At 38.0% G+C, this 21,768-nt stretch overlaps 1 protein-coding gene across 1 annotated transcript in view; it reads right to left on the bottom strand.

Annotated features, from left to right (window-relative positions):
• The window catches only part of EEF2K (eukaryotic elongation factor 2 kinase), an 84,376-nt gene that overhangs the window by 38,774 nt on the left and 23,834 nt on the right, over positions 1-21,768 (bottom strand). Inside the window, exons 3-8 of the mRNA XM_074206153.1 lie at positions 16,620-16,720; positions 4,412-4,472; positions 3,935-3,972; positions 1,910-2,081; positions 844-993; positions 97-229 (exon numbers count right to left, since the gene is read on the bottom strand). Of these exons, the coding sequence (XP_074062254.1) occupies positions 97-229; positions 844-993; positions 1,910-2,081; positions 3,935-3,972; positions 4,412-4,472; positions 16,620-16,720 (655 nt within the window). The remainder of the gene's footprint in view (positions 1-96; positions 230-843; positions 994-1,909; positions 2,082-3,934; positions 3,973-4,411; positions 4,473-16,619; positions 16,721-21,768) is intronic.

Here is a 21,768-nt window from a genome sequence, read left to right as displayed (position 1 = left end):
CTAACTCTCACATTCTACAATTCTTACCTCAAACCCAGTATACAGTGTTCAGGGAAGTCCAAGTTTGGTGGAAATTAACACAGTTTCCTGAATTACCTAAGTTGCCATCTCCGAAATCTGAACCAGTCTCTGTATGGATCTGTGGGTCAGTGTAGAGATCTCCCACTCCCTGAATATCCACCACAATCAGCTGATGGCCAGAACGTTCAAAGGTGAAGTGACTGAAGGCCTAGGAAAGGGGAACAAAATTTCAACACAAAAAAGTAAGAAGCAGTCAGGCACAATGACATTTCTGTTCATTTCCTCTGGCTCTGCCCTTGGCAGAATGGTTCATTTAAATAAAATAGCCCAATTTAATATAATAAGAGGTGCCAATGTTCTGATCTATAAAGGTCTCTCTCCCTGAACTTCAGATGGGTTTATCAACTTTAAAAGGCCTCTTTGGAAGAAACCTGATATTTAGCCCTTGATGGCTTGTCAAATATCATAAATGGAGAAAAGCACTATATTTAAAATGATTAGATATGAGTTTATGATGAAAGCTGAAAGACCCCAACATGATAATCTAGTTAAGAGAGTTCTCTTGGAGGATTTTACTCATTAACCTTGAAAAATAAATTCAGTTGAATTTCATTAGAACAAATAAACATGGATTTTTATGAGTGAGCAAGCTCAGATTTAGTATTTGAATGAAAAACAAAACAGAACTTCATCCTCAGTAGTCTCTTCACTTAAAACAGAATTTGACTCTTCCCTGACCAAAAGTCAACCTGAAGAGACACTACCTAATGAAATCCTTCAGAACCCTCAGAGCATAAAACATCAGATGTACTTCGATCTCACCTGTGGGGTTAGGCGGATGTTGTCATCCCGGACGAATCCTGAATTGGAATTATATTTGATGTATTTGCCCTCAATATAGTGCTCCAGGTGAAAAAGGGGCTTGTCTGCCCGGTCCTTCAATTCAATAATGCACATTTGCATAATATCCACCTGGCAATCAGAGTGGAGAAAGGAGACAAATCAGCATCCTTCCAACTTCTCAAATGTTAGAGTAAGGCCTGAGTTCTCAGGTTTGCCTTTACTACTGACAGGGATGGAAAATGGTTTCAGTGTCTCTAGGACCTCCCTTTCTCCATAAACAAATGAATATTACATTCAACCTACTCCTATTCCTCTTAAAGAAACAAAGCATTAATAGAGCACTTTATAGATATTAACTCATTACAACCCTGGAAGGTAGGTGTTATTTTTATCATTCTCATGGGACAGTCAAGGAAACTGAGGCAGACAGGAATTAAATGACTTGTCCAGGCTCACAGAAATAGTAAATATCTAAAACTAAATTGGGGCTTGGGTCTTCCTGACTCTAGGTTCAGTACTACTCTAGTACCAGGGGTCATGGCTTTAGAGCTGAAAGGGATTGCAGAGATTATCTAATCCTTTTTCTCATCCTTTAATTCTACAGATGAGGAAACTGAAGGTGACCTGATTAGTAATTGGCAGAAATCAGACTTAAACCTTGGCCTATGTTTCCATGTCCAGCTACATGATGTAGTAGATAGAGCTATGGGGTCTGCAGTCAACAAGATCCAAGTTCGAATTCAGTCTCATATACTTTTGAGCTATGTGACTCTAGCAAGTCACTTAACCTCTGCCTCAGTTTCCTCAGTTGTAATGTGGGGATAGTTATAAGGATCAGATGAGATATTTTTAAAGTGCTTGATACAGTGTCTGTCACATAACATTTACTTAATATTCACTTGCTTCTTTCTTCCTTTCTTTTACAACACACTCCTATTCTTTACTCTCTTCTCACCTCTGTCTTGTGTTCCACCCCCCCTCCCCATTTTTTAATTTATTCACTAGTCCCACACTGAAGTTGGTGGTTTGGGGTAAGTCGGCACACCTGCTTGGGGGGCTTGTGTCGATTATATTCCTCGCCCCAGAGTTTGGCTTCCATCTGCAGGCGCACATCCTCAAAGTACACGTCTCGGTTCACAGGTTCAATATATCTCTTTGCCACATAGTTGGAGGCACCTTTCCAGTGCTGAGTGTGCAGGAAATTAGACAGCTTTTTCCTAAGGGCAAATAACAGATAAGGAAGTGGCCTGGAGCCCCAGGGCCTGGCTGAATCCATGGTTTGGTAAGGGACCATTTCCCAAACTTTTCTCAAACTGAGATCAGCAGCCCAGTTTGGCTGTACTTTCTTTCTTTCTTTCTTGGCAAACTGATACAAAATATTTATTCCAAGATAGTTGTTTCTGAAGGAGTAGTTTTTCCCCTTATACAGACCCATGTGATAAGACTGTGGTTATCAAAATAATCTTAATCTTTGAAATCTCACACAATTTATATTTTACCATCCACCCTAAATATCAAGGTTGAAAGAACATAATTTCTGTATCCAAATAGTTTACATCTGTACCCAAAAAAGAGAAAAAAGGAAACCCACAAATGCACGGTTAAGTGATCAAAGATGCCCAAACTGCCAAAAATAAAAGAAAATTAAAAATCCTTCTTATTTGCATTAATTTAACACAACTATAACTTCCCAGTCATTTTGTCATTGGCAGTGATTGTTTGAACACATTGTGAGTGGGCCTGAGTTAGAAAGCTATTAGCTTTTTTTGGCTATGAGGGCTTGGCTATACTTTTAAGGCCAAAAGGTGTGGATTCCAGGGCTTCCTAACAAGAACAAAAGGAGAGGAGCTAGTGTTTTTCTCTTCATTCATTCATTCATTCATTCATTCATTCATTCATTCATTTATTAGGTTTTAGCAAGGCAAGTGGCTTGCCCAAGGCCACACAGCTAGGTAATTATTAAGTGTCTGAGGCTGGATTTGGACTCCAGGGCAGGTGTTCTATCTACTGCACCACCTAGTCACCCATTTTACTCTTCAGAATTAAGTTTGCTCCTATTTGCTCAATTCTCCTTCCACAGTCAACTGATGAGGAATCCCACTCCCACTCTTCCTATGGAGCTATTTTATGAGGCTGGCAATTTTTGTTAAGGTTCCTTTCTTTTCAGGAACTGACACAAAGTTCTCCAGAATATCTGAGGTTAGTCAGAGTCAAGAAAGTAGTGTGTTAAATTCTGGAGATATGCATTTTAATGGAGGAGATAAGGCCCTACACGTAGTCCCTGCCCTCAGGCAGTTTACATTCTAATAGAGTAAAAAAAAAAGTAAATAACTAAAGGTATACAAGATGTATAGGGAATTGGAGGAAGGAAGTCTGGAAGGGGAAGGGGGGGGAGGGAAGGAAGGGGGGGAAGAGAAAGGGAAGAGAGAGAGACCTAGAAAGAACTCTTTAAAAAAGACAGGATTTGACAGAGTGCTATCTGTGGGGGGTGGGGGGAGGGAAGCAAGATTAGGGGAAAATTGTAAAACTCAAATAATATCTTTAATAAAAATAAATTTAAAAAAAAAGACAGGATTTGAGCTTTAAAGGAAGCCAGGGCAAATTCAGAGGTAGAAGTGAGGGTGGAGGTAAATAGTAGAGCAAGTAGAGTAAGGAGAAGTAGAACATTCCAGTCATGGAATACAAAAGCAAAGAGAGAGAGGGTGCTGTATTCAAGGAGAGGAGAATATAAGAAGATTGTAAAGCTAGGACAGAAACAGGTTACTAAGAGTTTTGAGAAAAATTACAGGTCCCACATCCCCCACCTCTAAAAGTGACAAAGTCTGAGACCAGAACAATATCCCAAAGCTCTCATCCCTTTTCCCATGCCCCCTGCTCCATCCCTAACCAGAGTAAGTTTCACTGAGGAACTCTAATCTGAAAGAGATCTGGCTAGATGACATCCTGCCCTTATGACTTCATCAACTGGAAAAAAATCTGACAATACACAGTTGAGCCCTTTAGGGTGGGGGCAAGAGGAGGAGGGACCAGCTTTGCTGTGGTTGCAGATTATCAGGTTTGAGCCACTTACGTCCTGAAGCACTCCCGCATAGCACCACGTCCAAAGGGCTGCAGACAAAAGAGAGTAGGTTCATTATTAATTGTGGGAGCAACTATCCTCTTCCCAGGATCAATCCTGGTGTGTCATGCTAGAGGATCTGAGATTCAGTATCATCCACATCCTTTCTTCCCCACCCCAATTAAAGACCCTCCCACACAACTCTAGAATCCCTTGAGATCACCTCTCCTCTCCATTTGCATCAATTCAAGGGCTGATGATTATACAGTAGAGTGTTCCCCAAAAAGAAGATGGATATCTGACCTCTACCACAGAGGATTAAAGAGAAGGTATAGAGAAGGCTAAGTTCTGGGGAGAAGGTCAGGAGAGCAGAGAGGGGCTATTACTGGCTTACTTTAAGGAAAGGTTGAAAGGAGGAAAGGCAATGAATACCCAGGACCAGGCCTGCTCCCATAGAAGGCAAGGAGATAAACACTTGAAGGCTCTTACCTGTGATGCCATCTTGATTAAAACTTCATCTTCGACCCATTCTCCAGTGACTGCATTGTACCTATGAACATAGAATATCCATGTCTTTAGTGACTATCACTAAAAGAGCATCAGGAAGTATATCATCCTTTGATTAGGTTCTCTTCTTTGTCCTCCCCAGCCAAGTCAGACAAACGAACCTGGACCCGTAGAAGTGCAACAAAATCAGACTCTCATAGGCTATAAAACTTTCTTTTTAATCTCTCTATAATTTAATTTTTTAATTAAAAAAAATATATTTTTCCTTCTCCTACTTGCCCTGTCCCTTGACACAGAAAGAAAACAAAGTCTTTGAAACAAATATGCTTAGTCAAGTAAAACAAATTCCCCAGTGGTCATGTCTAAAAATATATATATCAGACTTTACAAAAATTTTTATCAAAACTGAAAATCTGTCTTATGTACCTAGTCTGCAGTATATCCTTGAGAGATGAGTATGGTCTAGGCTAAAAATCACTAATAATAAAAATTAACACATATAATTATTTCTATATTAAAATTTATAAAATATTTTACAAATCTCATCTTATTTGATATTTCCAACAACCCTGTAAGGTAAGTGCAGTCATTATCTCCAATTCACCTATGAGAAAAATAAGGAAAACAAAGTTAAGTGACTTGTCAAGGTCATAGCTAATGTCTGAGGGCAATTTGAACTCAGAGTTTCCTGACTCCAGGTCCACTGTGAGACCTCACAGCTGCCTCAATAAAGTGACAATTAGAGGGCGGCTAGGTAGTGCAGTGGATAAAGCACTAGCCCTGGAGTCAGGAGTACCTGGGTTCAAATCTGGTCTCAGACACTTAATAATTACCTAGCTGTGTGGCCTTGGGCAAGCCACTTAACCCCATTTGCCTTGCAAAAACCTAAAATAAATAAATAAACAAATAAATAAACAAACAAGCAAATAAATAAATAAAGTGGCAATTAGTGGTTCTCTCTGAGCCTTGGAGTCTTCATCTGGAAAATTGGGGAAATGATATCTACATAGTCTACTTTATAAAAAATTTTTATGTATCAAATGAGATAAAGTAAAATGGCTGCTTAATGTTGATATATATTTAAAAGAAACTATATGATTCAAGTTAGGAACTAGTTCATATTAATATCTGATTTTCACTAATATAAATCTTAAAAGACAAAAGATTTCAAAGTACTTTACAAAGATTTACATTTTATCTTCAGGAACATGGAAAAAATTTCAGAAATGAGACTCTGCTGCTCAAGAGGAGCAACCTTGCCCAAGGTGTTCACATGTCAGTAAGGAGTAAGATTAAGGGCTTGTCTGAATAACTGCAAGTCCCAAAGAGAAAACACTAATGGAACAATGCTGGGAGGGACTACTCTACTGGCTCTCCTGGCTAATGGATCTATCCTTGGCACTGTGCTGTTTACCATTTATATTTGGTTTCTTGAATGGAAAGAAAGCTTATCACTTTATGGGCGATACAAAGTTCTGAAGGATGCTGAAAGACAAAATTAGTTTAGACTAAGTGGTTCCAATATATCCAGTAGGCTAAATGTCAAGCTGATCTACACATAAAATTTAATGGTTATAAATAAAGTCCTTAATGGTTATAAAATCCTACACTTGGGGTAAAAAAAAATCAATTTTGCAATTATATGATGGAGAGCTGTGTCTACAAAACAGTTCATCTTAAAAAAAAAATCTAAATATTTTCATGGATTACAAGCTCAATTTAGGCCAACAACGAGATATGGCAGCCAGACAAAATAATAGCAAAGGGACCAGAGCATGAGAGGTGGTAGCCCTGCTGCTGCTGTCTCCCGAGCCCAAGAAAGATAATACCTGAACCAGGAAGCTCAATTCTAGGTTCCACATTTTAAGAAGGGCATTGATAAGATGGAGAAAAGAAACAGAAGGAGGACATCATGATGGGCTCACTTGAGATCAGATTACAGGATAGCGGGAAGAGAGACACAAAAGCTATCACTTTTGTACTGATTCACTTTAAATTTATTCTGTATAATTTTTATATTTGCTTTTGTCTTCACCCTGAAGAAAGTAAGTTTCTTTTGGGATTTTTTTGTTTTTGTTTTTGTTTTTGTAGCTCCAGTCCAATGCTGGGCACATTTGTTGTTGTTTCAGCTGGTGACCCCATTTGAGGTTTTCTTGTTAAAGATACTGGAGAGGTTTGCCATTTCCTTCTCCAGCTCATTTTACAGACTAGGAATTGCTTGATAAAATTCTAGTTGACTGACTGATTGGTTCAAATATCTTTGTCCCAGGCAGCAAAATTAGGAGCAATGGGTAGAAGCTAGAGAAAGGTGGTTTTAGGTTTGAAGAAAAGAACAACTTCCTAACAACTAGAGTCTCTCTCCCAAAATTACTGGCTCTCTTGAGAGGTCAACCTCATAGAGGTCTTCAAACAGAGACTGGATGACTTTTTGTTGGGGATACTACAGAAGGGATTCTCATGAGGTCTAGATTGGATTTGGGAGCTTCTGTTTGACCGTTTCAAACCTGAAATTTACTGAGTCCAGATCCTTGATTCTAAATAATTCTCCTTCCACAAAACCAGGCTGTCTCCAGGAGATCTAATGCAAGGATGTGATGAGACCAGTTCAAACAGCTGAGAGCCCAACTGTGAAATTTTTAGTGTGAGCAAGCATTTATTTGCATCTCAAAAACTGGCAAATCCATAGATCAGGGTTTGATTAGTATGTTGATTCTCTAAACTTAAGAAAGTATTAATAATACAGATAAAACTTAAAAGTGTCCAGCAGGCATCCAATTTCCCCCCTTAGAACTGGGGGAATCATTTCTTTCTGAACATAAACTCTATACACAAGACAACATATACAATATACACACACACACACACACACACACACACACACACACAACCACTGATTCTTTTCATAAATAATAAGGCATAATGTATGCTTACTTGCAATTTATGTTAAATCATTTTACAAAGAAACAAGCATCATATGGAGGCACATGAAACAGCTAAGTGACTTAATGACTGGGACTCTAGACATTCAGAGTGAGGAAGACAGGTTTGAATTTCAGTATTTGTTTGATTCCAAGCAAATCAATTTTGTTTGCTCAGTCTAAAGTTATTTCATCTGTAAAAGGAGTGCTCTAAACCTTACAAAGCTGATATGATGATCAAAATAATAGTGCTTTGCAAACCTTAAAATAGTATAGAAACATTATTTTATCATTATTGTTATTAGGACATATCTCCTGGGCTTAGTTTTTCCATTCCCTCACTGACTCAGGTCCTTCAAATTTTGGGGGAGTCTTCAGTCCTCAAATGCTAATTAACTTTGGCTGGGAACCTGATGTGGACTTCATCCAGACAGGTTGATCAGGTTAAAAAAGAACTTCACAACATCTAATACCACCCCAGGAACTCACTGTTCCCAAACCTAGTTCAAAAACCACACCCTTGTTTCCCTCAGGGAAGACCCACAACACCCCTTTCTTCACTTAAATAAGAGCTGATTATTGAGAATTACTAGCCAGAATTAGAGCTTAAGAATTTGTGTATAGAGGGTGAGGGGAAGTTAGGGTTTTTTTTTTTTAATAGGTTTCTTTTACAACATGAAAACAAAGTAAAGACTGACAAATTGCTTTCTGTGGAGATGTGGGGAGAGGGAAGTAAGATTGGGGGGGGCGGAATTGTAAAACTCAAAATAAATAAAATCTTTAATAAAATAGGTTTCTCCATTTTAGCCAAAAATTGGTTGACAATATTTAGAGAAAACTCCCCGAATCATTAAGAAGGACCCAGAAAAAGATCTACTAGAAACCCAGAACAAATTTCAAGGATGCCTGAAGAAATATTCCTGTTCTCAGAAGGAAGGCCAGAAAGAATTCCAGATAGCTTTGAAAATTACATATGGAGCAACGAAAACCATGATCCTAGAGGATGGATGATGAAATATCAACCTATGGAGAAATGAAGAGTTCAGGGTACAGAATGAAACTTAAATTTGGGAGGGGCTCATGGCCAATAACAGGAACTTATTTTGCTTAATTATGTATATTTTTTACAAGGGTTTCTTTCTTTTTTTTAAATGGGAAGTGAGAAAGAGAAAATTGATTTTTGTTCACTGAAAGTTACATATTGATTATATTGTGTTTGAAAAGAGCAAGCTCTCCATAACAGATTCAGTTTCATGGCCAGAGCTTTCTCCTACTGTTCTACAATGAATATGGAAATGATTATTTTCACCCAGAGGCAGTGTGACCTGGGGCAAGTCAGTTGGTCAGGACTCAATGTTTCCACATTTTTAAAATTAGGATAGCAACACAAGAAGTGCTTATTTCAGTGGGTTCAATCAGATAGGTAAAAGGAAAAGACTTATGATTTCAGTGGCATAATGAACTCTCTCTAATAAGGAAAACTTCTGCCAGGGTAGGTCAGCAACTTCTCTGAAACATAAAGATCTCTGTGAGTAGCTTAGACCCCTGAGAGATTAAATTACAAGTCTAGAATCTATCCACAAAGCAACACTGCCCAGGATGCCTATCACTATTCTGACATTCTCCTTTTTAAACTGCTGAACTCTGAACATGTTAAAAATAGATCTCTTCCAAAGTCCATAATCACTTTTGGGGATTTTTTTTTTTATTCTGAACTACTTGTTCAGTCTTTATTTCAGTTGCCTAACTCTTTGTGACAACATTTGGGGCTCATTTGGCAAACATACTGGAGTGGTTTGTTATTTCCTTCTCTGGCTCAATGTTCTTTTTTTATTTTTCATTTTAAAAAAATTTATTTAAGGCAGTGGGGGTTAAATGATTTACCACACAGCTAGGCAATTATTACGTGTTTGGGGCCGAATTTGAACTCAGGTCCTCCTGACTCTAGGGCCGATGATCTATCCACTCCACCGCCTAATTGCCCCTCTGGCTCATTTTTCAGATGAGGTACTGAAGCAATCAAGCTTAAATGACTTGCCCAGGGTCACACAGCTAATGTGTGACTGAGGCCTGATTTGAACTCCGGAAGATGAAATCTTCCTGACTTCAGGTCCAGCACTCTATCCAGTGCACTGTCTAGCCATCCCATTCTGAACTTTAAAAACAAATAAATTAGCATTTCTACATACATTTTAGAAGAGCCTGATTACACCAAGCTACCTCTCAACTACATCTCAAAATTGATACCATATTAAAGTTTGCAAAACATTATGTAAGTGGAAACTATTATTTAACATGTTAGAAGTATTGTAAATCCCTTGGAAGGGGACATGATGACATCCGAAAAGGGAAGAGAATATCTGGAAGGTTGGGTAAGTTACTTTGATGATTAATTAAAAGGAAAGTGACAGATTGGAAGTGCTTTTTAGAGGGAAAAAAACCCCTAAGAGACATAAACTATGCTGAAATTATAAAGGATCACATCATGCCATGCACAGGGTCTATCTAAGCAGGAAAATTTTAAAAAGTAAAAATTATGTTTTTATTTTGATGTAACATATCAGGAACAGTCTCTTGAGATTCCAACAACCATCTGAATTTAAAATGAAATGGTCAGAAAAACTTAATCCTGAGCACATCTCATACCCTCGTTGGATCTCTGCTCTGTATTGGTAGTGGGGGGTGGGGTGGACACTTGTGTAATTCAGTGAAACACAGCTCACTATGTTGTGTAGATCCCTACACAAGGTGAACAGGTCATAGTGGGGAGATCTGACAAAAAGTGATCCACTGGAGAATGAGATGGCAAGCCACTGCAGTTTGTTTACTAAGAAAACACAGGTCTATAGAGTCACCAAGAGTTGGACACAGGGGTGGCTAGGTGGCGCAGTGGATAAAGCACCGGCCCTGGAGTCAGGAGTATCTGGGTTCAAATCCGGCCTCAGACACTTAATAATTACGTAGCTGTGTGGCCTTGGGCAAGCCACTTAACCCCATTTGCCTTGCAAAAAAAAAAAAGAGTTGGACACAATTGAACAACTACATGCTCATAGGGAGGACAGCAAACCCCCCAAAAAATGAAAGAAGGAAAAAAGGCAACCCCAGATAAGAAAAATTAATTTTCAGAGTCCCATAACAAAAATGATACCTGAAACTTAAAATCGATGGCATTATACTCATAGCGGAAGAACTAATACATAGGTGAGTCTAACAGTTACAAGGCTAACTTATAATGGGAAGTCATAAAAAGGACAGGCAGTAATTGTGTGCTTTCAGCGATCATTTACAGGCTCAGAGAAATTTAGACCTGGAAGGAATTGAAGAGAACTAGTCTTAACACTTTCTTTATAGATGAGGAAACTGAGAACAAGAGAAATGTCAAAGAGGAAGATGGTGGCAAAACAAGGACTACACTCCCGTAGATCTTTTTTTTTTTTTTTGCAAGACAATGGAGTTAAGTGGCTTGCCCAAGGCCACACAGCTAGGTAATTATTAAGTGTCTGAGACCGGATTTGAACCCAGGTACTCCTGACTCCAGGGCCGGTGCTTTATCCACTGTGCCACCTAGCCACCCCTCAAGGAGTGATCTTTAAGCTTTATGCTTTAAGGCCTCCCTTAACAGGGGGGTAAAAATAAGAAAAATAGAGTTTGGGCAAGAATGAAAGGCATGCTAATAACTTGGGGAAAATCCATTTGCAGGTCTTTCCCAATACCCCTAACTTCTAGTGTCTTTCTTTCTCAGTTTACTTTTCAGCTTCACTGTATCTGTCATAGTAATCTCCATGTTGTTTTACCCCATCAGAATTCAAACTCTTTGAGTTATAGGGATTCTGTTTGCCTTTTTTTATATCTCAACATTGTGCTTATTAAACATTGGATGACTGTTCTCAATGGGGGGGGGGGTTTAATGGACTGAATGTGGGAGGGGAAATTTTCCTTCTTTTCTTTGCCTCCCCTTTTGTCTATGGCTTCTAGTAACAGAAAAATAATTCAAACTTAGCCACAATAGGGAACCCAGGGTGAGGAGATTTCAGTTTGATAGAAGAGGGACATGCCTCTCAAACAGGGTATCTCACTTTATAACAGGAAGTAGAAGAAGCTAAAAGTAGAGAGGGAGCTTGAGGTTCATAGGGGCCAGGAGCCAAAGCAGCTTAGCTTTGGTGGAGGAAACCTAACTCTTACACAAAGGCTTTGGCTTCCACTAGAACTATTTTAAGGAAGGTATCTGTCCAATTTAGAAATCCAAGGGGATCAACACCCAGAGCAACCAGAGTCAGGGAAGATCAGCTATTCAAATGACAAAATAAGTAAACATTTGCTGGTCCAGCAGAGAGGAGACAGACAGTGCTAGCCAGAGAAAGGACACATACAGACCTGCCATGGCACATTTATCACATTCTCCTAGGCTGGTCTTTTAAAAGAATCTGGCTCCAGGGTCTTAACTTCCAGGCCTGAAAGAGCTGCCCTTCCAGGCAAGTAACAATTATTTCAGATAGAAAGAAGTACAATCTGAGCTTAGCCCTCACAGGAGAGAGAGAGAGAGAGAGAGAGAGAGAGAGAGAGAGAGAGAGAGAGTGTGAGAGAGTGTGTGTGTGTGTGTGTGTGTGTGTGTGTGTGTGTGTGTGTGTGTGTGTGTTTTAGAAACTGACCTTACAGGGCAGTAGTAATCTCAGGTACAATCTGCAGCCTATCCAGTTCAAAGGACAGATATTTTTCCCTTGAGCTTCATTTGAGATAAGGAGATAGGATGGTATAAGGAAAAATACTCTTGGAAATAAGGAAACTTGGGTTCCAATCCTAACTCTTTCACTCACTGTGAGTTCTTAGACATTAATCAATCACTCAATATTTATTAAGCAACCTACTATGTGCAAGGTGTGCTGGGGATATAAAAGGAGGAAAAAGACAGTCCCTACCCTCAAGTAGTTTCTAAGTTTCAGTTTCTGCATCTGTGAAATGGTGGGATTTGACCAAGTGTTTTCTTTCCTTTTTTTTTTTGAGGCAGTCAAGGATAAGTGACTTGGCCAGGGTCACAAAGCTATCCAGTTCTAATATTAGAAAAACTAATAAAGAACTTGAGTCCTTTTACAATATAGCTTTGGATATCTACCTTTCCAGCCCTGTTAATCACCATTTGACAATCTATCCAAATGGAACTAATTGAAGTACAATGGAAAAGCCTGGCTCTGGGGACAGGTAGGTGGCATAGAAGATAGAGCACCACCCTGGAGTCAGGAGGACCTGAGTTCAAATTTGGCCTCAAATACTTAATAATTACCTAGGTGTGTGACCTTGAGCAAGTCACACTGCCTTGCAAAAAAAAAAAAAAAAGCCTGGCTCTGGAGTCAGAGGACTTGAATTAAAATTCCACCTGTAATGTTAACAACCTATGTGACTCTGGGTTGTAAACCCAAAGGCTGACCTTGGCAAGTCACTTCAGTTTCCTGGGCCTCAGTTTCCTCATCAGTAAAATGAGAGTATCAGTCAATAAATGCATATCAATCACATATTATAAGCTAAATGTTGTGCTAAGCCCTAGGATACAAAGAAAGTCCCTGCTCTCAAGGAGTTAACAGTATGTTAGAGACCACATGCAAAAAGCTTTTGTACAACAGGATCAGCAATATTTACCATCATCATGTGAATGACTTACCTATTCTGAACAATATAATGATCTAAGACAATTACAAAGGCCTTATGATGAAAAATGTCATACACTTCCAGAGAAAGGATTATTGGAGTTTGAATGCAGAGGAGCATACTTTTTTATTTTATTTTTATTGGGTTTTTTATCTGTGTTTTTAGCAATACAGGTAACATGGAAATATATTTTGTATGACTTCACATTAAAATCTTGTAAAATTGTGTTCTTAAGGAGGGGAAAGATGGAAAGAATCTGTAATACAAATTTTAAAATTGCTAAAATTTTTTTCATATAATTGAGAAAAATAAAAGCTATGGACAAACAAGATACATACAAATTTAACTGGATATTATCAATTAGAGGGAAGGCACTAGAATTAAGAGGAATTGGGGAAGGCTTCCTAAGGAAAGTGAAATTTATCTGGGACTTGAAGGAAACCAAGAAGCTAGATGAAGAGGGACAGTATTTCAGGCATGAGATTGTTTTTGTTTTTTATCTTTATGACCCCATTTGGGGTTTTCCTGACAAAGACATAGCAGTGGCTTACTAGTTCCTCCTCCAGTTAATTTTATAGTTTTTAATTTTTGCAAGGCAGTGGGGTTAAGTGGCTTGCCCAAAGCCATACAGCTAGGTTAAATTATTAAGTGTCTGAGGCTGGATTTGAATTCAGGTACTCCTGACTCCAGGGCCGGCGCTCTATCCACTGCACCACCTAGCCCCCCCCCCCCCCCCCCCCGTTAATTTTATAGACGAAGAAATTGAGGTAAATAGGGTTAACTGATTTGCTTAGGGTCACACAGCTAGTATGCCTCTGAGGCACAGTATGCTAGTATGTCACACAGAGAAAGCTAAGTCTTTCTGACTCCAGGTCTAAAACTTTATGCAGCTGCTCTCAGATGTGGGAGATAATCAATGAAAATTTCCTGGTAGTCAGAAGATGGAGTATCTTGTAGGAGGAACACCAAGGAAGTCAGTCACTGAATTAGTGGGAAGTGTAAGGTATAAGAAGACTGGAAAGCTGGGGGAGGATAGGTTATAAAGGGCTTTGAACACCAAACTGGATTTTGAATTTGACTCTAGAGATGAGAGGAAGTCCCTGAAGTTTACTGAATAAGGAAGGGACATGGTCAAACTTGTGATTTAGGAAGATCATGTCGACAATTAAGTGGAGAATATACTGCATAGTTTCTGGGATCTCTTCTAGCTCGATCCTATGAATTCATGGACCATTCTTCAGACTTATTACAGCTTTTATCATTTCCTTTTCTTCACTCACTATGTTCCCTGTACCATCCTTCATTCTCTCCAATATGCTTTGTATTCCCTCACTCCAATCTCTACATCTGAAATTCTTTCTTTCCTCTCCTTTAAGGGTTGGCTCAGGCACTCTCTCCCCCTGTCTTCACAACCAGAAGTCATCTCTCTTTCCTTGGATTTCTCATTGTATTCTATATCTGCTCTTTGCATGGATCACTTTCAAACTTATAGTAAAGTTATTGATGTTTCTGTCTTCTGTATCATTTGAGGGGAGGTCTACTTAAGTTATGAAATGTTCATCACCAGGTTGGTTGCAAAGAGTTGAGCTTTTTTTGATCATTCAGTCAAGTGATAAGAATTTATTAAGTTCCTATTATGTGCTAGACCCTTATGTGGGCAGTGAGGATGGCCATCACTTAAAGACCATATTCAAGTCATAGAAGAGTTTTTTTATTTTGTTTTTTAGATTTTTTTCAAGGCAATGGGGTTAAGTGACTTGTCCAAGGCCACATGGTTGGTAATTATTAAGTGTCTAAGATCAAATTTGAACTTAGGTACTCCTGACTCCAAGGCCAGTGCTCTATCCACTGTGCCATCTAGCCACCCCCATAGAAGGATTTTGATCTTCATCAGTAAGGTTATAGCTGATCCTTGAAATATTGAAGTAAAGTCAACAAGTATTTATTGTCATTGTGCTAAACACTGGGGGGGGGGGGGTTACAAAGAAAGGCAAAAAAAACTGTCCTTGCCCTCAAGGAGTTCACAGACTAGTGGAGAGATAATATGTAAATAACTAGGTAGTATTAATAATACCTAACATCTACATAGTGACTAGTATTTGTCAGACAATGGGAATTAAGCATAACTTGAGGACTAGCTGAAGTCATAGAAAGGTTTTTGATCTTTATCAATGAAGTTATGGATCCTTGAAATGTTGAAGTAAAGTCAGCCAATAAATATGTATTACTATATGTCAGTCACTATGCCAAGCATAGGTAATACAAAGAAAAGTTAAAAAAAATAGACTCTACCTTCAAGGAACTCCAAGACTAATGGGAGACAACATGATCTGAGCTCATGAAGAGGAGTCTTCCTGAATCCAGGTCCTGAACACTTTCCACTGTTTATTAGTTTCACACGGACACATTGTAGGTCCTCAATAATATTTTTGAAGACTGATTTAATGAGGAGAAAGGTTATTTCAAAGAATACCACGATTGATTTGCAAAGTGGTTTGGTTTAAACCCCCCCCCACCATTGAGAACTAGTCAATCAACCAATGTTTAATAAGCACAATGTTGAGATATAAAGAAAGGCAAACAGAATTCTTATACTCAAAGAGTTTGAATTCTAATGGGGTAAGACAACATGCAGATTACTATGACACATATAGTGAAGCTGAAAAGCAAACTGAGAAAGAAAGAAAGACACTAGAAGTTGGGGGTATTAGTGGATTATAAAATGGATTTTAGCTAAATCTTGAAGGAAGACAGGGAAATCCAGAGGTGGTGATCAAGAGATGAAGAAAACTCAGAAGTGGCCTGAGGAACAGCCAGGGCAAAGACAGAGAGACAGAAGATGGAACTTGGACTCCTAGGAATTGTGAATAGACTAGTATAGCTAGATTATAGGATGAATATCCTGGTGGGCATAAGATGAAAGAAGACTAGGAAAAATAGGAAGGGCTAGGTTATGAAGAACTTTTGGTATTCAAAAGAGGAGTTTACATTTAATTCTAGAGGTAACTGAGTCACTGGAACTCAACAAGCTGGAAAGTCAAACCTATTTTTAGAAAAATCACTTTGGCTGCTGAGGGTAGGATGAGTTGAAGTTGGGAGAGAGAAGCAATTAGTGCTCAAAGAAAAATAGGTTAAGATGGAAGGGACCTTTTTCCTGGTCAAATATTCCAAACTCCTCTATTTACTCTTCAGAAAACTAAAGCATAGAGAGAATGAAAGACTTGATCAAAGTCATATAGCTAGTAAAAATGATAAAAAAAAAAAAACCCATAATTTGAAACCAGGTCCCTGAACTCCAAATCTAGTATTTTTTTTTTCATTGCATTAGTAGATTCACACTCATTTTTTATAAAGAGGAAAACTGAGATTCAGATTAGGGAAAATAAGCCAACTAAAATCACACAGAGTCAGTAGCACCAGACTAGAATCCAGGTTTCTAGATCCCCAGGAAACTTTTACTAAACTAGGCTTCCAATTCTCACTGGGATAGATGGGATTTACAAAACCTAAATGGCCAACCCACTTGAACCTCTGCCTGGTTTCAACCAAAGAAAAGTTGGGCACTGGTCTCTCAGTCTTCTTTTGGGGGTTCACCTGATACCAATTTGGAAAAAAAAACACAATGTACCGACCTGTGACGAGTGGCGCATTCTGTTTCAATGTCTTCAAGATGAAATTCGGCCCATGGATCAGGCATGTGTTTTGCTTTCTCAATGGCATGTTTCCAAGTTTCCTGTATAAGTCATACACCAGCAAGTTAGGAAAAGAACCAAACCACAGCCCAATTTAATCAGAGTAGCCCTTTGTCCTTCTGAACTTCTTACTCCCCCAGAGTTCCTCTCTGGGCCAGGTGTTAGTTCAGGAAAAGAAAATAGTCTCACTCATTATGCTTTTCAAGAACAGTTCACTATAAAGCACCTTCAAATCCTGGATGGAGAAATGAGGTTTTTGAAAAAGTGCCCAAAGATGCAGGACTTCAAGTTCAGTAATTTACATTTCCTGGTATGATTAGAAATGGCTAATTAATATAGGATTCAATAAGATTAACCCTACATAGTCAGCTTGGTATAGACTGCCTCATAGTTAACATCTGTCCCTCACTCCCTATAGTTATGAATTGGCTGTACCCCTCCATGCTGTATTGTCAAAATTTGCCAAAAAATTTGATCCTTGAGTAAATATGATCCAAATGTCAATAAGACTTCTGATGTAGAATTAAAAAGTGCTGACTATGTCAGAGGACTTGATTTCAAATTCTACCACTAAAACTCATGATCTATGTTGACCTTGGGTAATTTGTTTTACATCCTTGAGCTTGAGAATTCTCATTTGTAAAATGAGGGGATTGAAGTTGATGGCCTTTGAGATGGGTGCCTCTAAGTTCTTGAATTATGCTCCTATGGTGTGATAAATAACAATTTTTGATCCAACTTGTGCCTTCAAGATTCTCAGCTTGTGATTCCAGTATAGAATTCAACCCAGAATTCTCCGCTTACCTTCACTTTAAAACAGATAAGTGGATAGAGCACCAGCCCTGGAGTCAGGAGGATCTGGGTTCAAATCTGACCTCAGACACTTAATGATTACCTAGCTGTATGACCTTGGGCAAATCACATAACCCTATTTGCCTTGCACCCCCCCCCCCAAAAAAAAAAAACCAAAACCAAACCAACAAACAAAATCCAGGTTGGGTAGGGTAGTGCAAACCTGCAGTCTCAGTTACTGGGGAGGCTGGAACTGGTGGATCTTGAGTTTGAGAATTATGAGTTGCAGTAGACTAAGCCCAATGGGTGTATGAATTAAGTTTTGATATTAGTATGGCAGACACCAGGGACAGGGAGGGACAGCAGAGGACGCATGAACTTGCCCAGGTCAAAAATTGAACTGATCAAAGCTCTCATACTGATCAGTAAGGAGGAATAGGGTCCTTGGGTAGCCCCTCTGAACTTCTAGTCTGGACAAGATAGAATTTGAGAAGACTTTATAAAGGTGACATAGAAAGAAGGAAGACAAAAGAACAATTTACACAATGACCACAATAACATAAAGGAGAATGACACTCAAAAACATGAGAATGTTGATTAAATATAGCAACTCTTGAAGAAATTACAGTAAACAAGTCTCCCTTACTTCTGACAAGATATTCAATGAATTATAGGTACAGATTTGTTGAGCATCCGTGGCTCAAGCCAGAATGTGTTTTCTTAACTGTAGTGTTTTATTACAAAGGAAGGTTACAAGAAGGTAAATAGGTGTTCCTTGGCAAATGAAAGCAAAGTAAAAAAAGGGCATCAATAAAACATTTAAAAAGAAAAATCTTAACTGATGAAGGTTAACTTTCTTGATTTCAAAGAAAACTTTACCATATTATATGAATGAAATGAAATACTATTGTGCTTTAAGAAATGATTTCATAATTATTTAGAATTCAGAAATGAGATTTTCAGAAATTCCTAGAAAGAGTAACATGAAATGATGTTGAGTGAAGTAAGCAGAACCAAGAGAACATTGTACACCATGAGTAATTTTAGTTCTTTGAGTCCTATGTGCCATCAACTATGATAAACTTAGCTCTTCTCAGAAACACAAAGATCCAAGACAATTCCAAAAGACTAGTGATGGAAAATGCTATCCAAATCCAGAAAAAAGAACTATGGAGTCTGAATGCAGATTGCAGTGTACTATTTTCATTTTTGTTATTTTTGTTTTGTTTTGTCTTTCTTGTGGTTTTCCCCTTTTGTTCTGATTCTTCTTTTACAACAGTAATGTGGAAACATAACTGATAAGATTGTACATGTATATTAATGTAAGATTGCCTGCTGTCTTGGGAGGCAGGAGGGAAAAGAAGAAAAAATTTTTTTTCTAATTTTTTTAACTTTTGTTTTTTTTAAGAAAAAAATTTAAACTCAAAATATTGTAAAAATGAATGTTGAAAACTATCTTTACATGTAAAAGAATAAACTACTACTAAGTAGAAAAAACAAAAACACAATAAAATAAAATCACATACACACAAAGAAAACTTTACCATGTAAGGAGAAAAGTCAACAGGGCTTACCTATTGTCAGGTAGATTCTAGTGATAATTATCTAATCTAAGTGCAGCCAGGACTCACAAATCTGAAATTAATTTGCAATGTTATATTGGTTTTAGAGAAATATTCGTTGATTGCATCTTTCCAAAGCTGAAGAGAAAAAAATACGATTCCACAAAAACCTCTCAGTCTGTTTTTAAAAAGTCCTTCATGTTCTTTCTAGGAATTATTTTTTTAATAACTTCCCTTTATTAGTCCCCCCCCCCAAAGCTGGTAATAAGTATCAATTCTCCATTCTATTTAGCATTTTTTGTTTAAAACTCTTACTCTATGAAAAAATACTGATAGGTTTTAGTGATGACAAAGGATTAAGAAACCTAGGGAATGCCTGTCAATATTGGAATGGTCAAACAAGTTATGACATATGAATGCTCACATATTATGCAGTAAAAAATAATGAAAAGGGTAGTTTCAGAGAAACCTGGGGAGATTTGTAAGAACTGATGCAGGGTAAAGGGAGTAAAACCAGGAACAATATTGTCAGGATGAAAAGCTTTGAATTTTAGGAACATCAGCACAAATGACCAACGATGATTCTAGAAAACTCAAGGGAAAAACTGTTAACCACTTAGGACTTGGAGGACAGAGACTTATAAATTTTTTGTACATGACCAATGAGGGATTTTGTTTTGCTTAACTATATGTCTTTTGTTTTGTTTTTTAGGTTTTTGCAAGGCAGTGGGGTTAAGTGGCTTGCCCAAGGCCACACAACTAGGTAATAATAATTAAGTGTCTGAGGCCAAATTCGAAATCAGGTACTCCTGACTCCAGGGCTGGTGCTGTATCCACTGGGCCACCTAGCTGCCCTACAACTTAATTATATGTTTTTAATGGGGGGTCTATGTTTCTCTTGTTTTCTCATTTGGGTTAGAGAAAAGAAGAGGAGTTAAGGAGGGAAAGAATTTGAATTTGAAAATAAAATAAAATTTAATTAACAGGATAATGATCACTTTATATTCTGTATATCTACAGTAATACCTCTCCCTCTCTATTCTGAGGAAGGAAACAAGCCAGTCTTTACCAAGATACTTTACAATTATCAGTAAAAGTGAAATGTAGGTTTGGACTAAAAAGAGTGGTCCTGCCTGTGATAGATGGACTTTCTTCTCTTTTTAAAATTAAATTTTATTTTTTCAACCAACAAAAATTAGACTCCTCTCTCTCTCTCTCCTTCTCCCCTCCTCACTGAAAGAAATGTTTAGTCAAAAAAAAATTAACATTTTGTTCATGTCCAAAACTGTATGTCTCAATCTACACCCTAAAGTTTCATCATCTTTCTCCTTGGAAGTAGGTAGCGAGATTCAAAATCAGTCCTCTGGAATCATGGTGATCATTTTCTTAGAATTCTAGAGTCTTTTAAAGTTTTTTTTTTACCATTATGATATTCTTGTTATTATTTGAATGGATCCCCTTGTGTTTATTTCACTGTGTCAGTTCATACAAATTGTCACAAATTTCTCTGAAACCATTCCTTTCACCATGAAGTTACTGAATATGAAACACATTTCTCTCAGTACAGAAGCAGGGATGGGGATATAATGAAGGTTGTATTTTCAAGTGCAGTGAGTTTTGGTCCCTTCATTTCGCTTGTTTTTTCTCTTTTACGACATTCTTAGAAAGGGGAAGGGAGTATCAATAAAAGATTGTGGTAAATAAACAAGTATAAAAATAAAACTAAGAAATAATAATTAAAAAACAAACCAGAGCTAGTAGTTACTGTTTTCCATAAATTGCTTTTTTGAAAAATGGATAAATATATGGGCATAGATTGAAATAAAACCCTTATCTTCCCAAGAATTCACTGAGCCTCTGAACGTTTTGTTCCTTGGGCAAGATTCCAGAACACTAAACCAGCAAACATATCCTGTATTGACTGAATCAAATGTACCAAGCTATATGGAACTCAACAGAAGTTCACAGCAGCATTACTGAATCCACAAATGGATTAATCCACAAATTGGCTTTACCAGCCAATCTCCCCTAGCTAGAACATACCACTCCCCCCTGCTAATCCACTACCCCCTTTTCTGGTACCCGGGCTTATAGCCCATCTCTTTACCCCCTGGAAAGATGCCTTTTGCTCTCAGCCAGGTGGCAACAAATAAATGCTTCCCAGTGAGGTAATGTCCCTACTGTAACTTCCACCAAGGGAATAGTGGGGGAGGGGGGAAGGAAGGGGAAAGTAATAAAAGAAAAGAGAAAAAAGACAATTTTCAAAAATCATTTTGATGAAATTTTAAAATATAGAATTAAACAAGCTAATCTACTTCTCTTGGTTCTTCAGATAATAAAAAAAAAATATTTGAACCTAAGATGCTCTCTTCTTTCCTTTTTTCCTTCCTCCCTGCTTGCTGGCAGGAATTCACCCTCTCCTCTGAGGAAAACCATTTGTTTTTGCTCCACAGATGAAAACAAGTCAACTGAACCTAGAAGCATTTTAATGAGTGTTGACCACCAGCCCAGAAGGAGTCTGGATAATGTCTCAAAATTGAATGAAAGCAATTTTGTAGGAGTGAATTAAGCCTTTTGCTGTCTCTTATTTATCAGATTAGATCCAAAGCAATAGCCAGGTGTGAGAAAAGAATCTCTTAGAGATTCTCTTCCTCTTTCTTCCAAGGTTTTTGAAGTACTTTCAACCAAGAATCTCAAATCACAATTTAATTTTTGTTTTGAAAATCTGGGGAGAC

This window comes from Macrotis lagotis, chromosome X, assembly GCF_037893015.1.
Source record: "Macrotis lagotis isolate mMagLag1 chromosome X, bilby.v1.9.chrom.fasta, whole genome shotgun sequence".
NCBI classification, from domain to species: Eukaryota; Metazoa; Chordata; class Mammalia; order Peramelemorphia; family Peramelidae; genus Macrotis; species Macrotis lagotis.
This window is presented reverse-complemented; position numbering and strand designations above follow the sequence as displayed.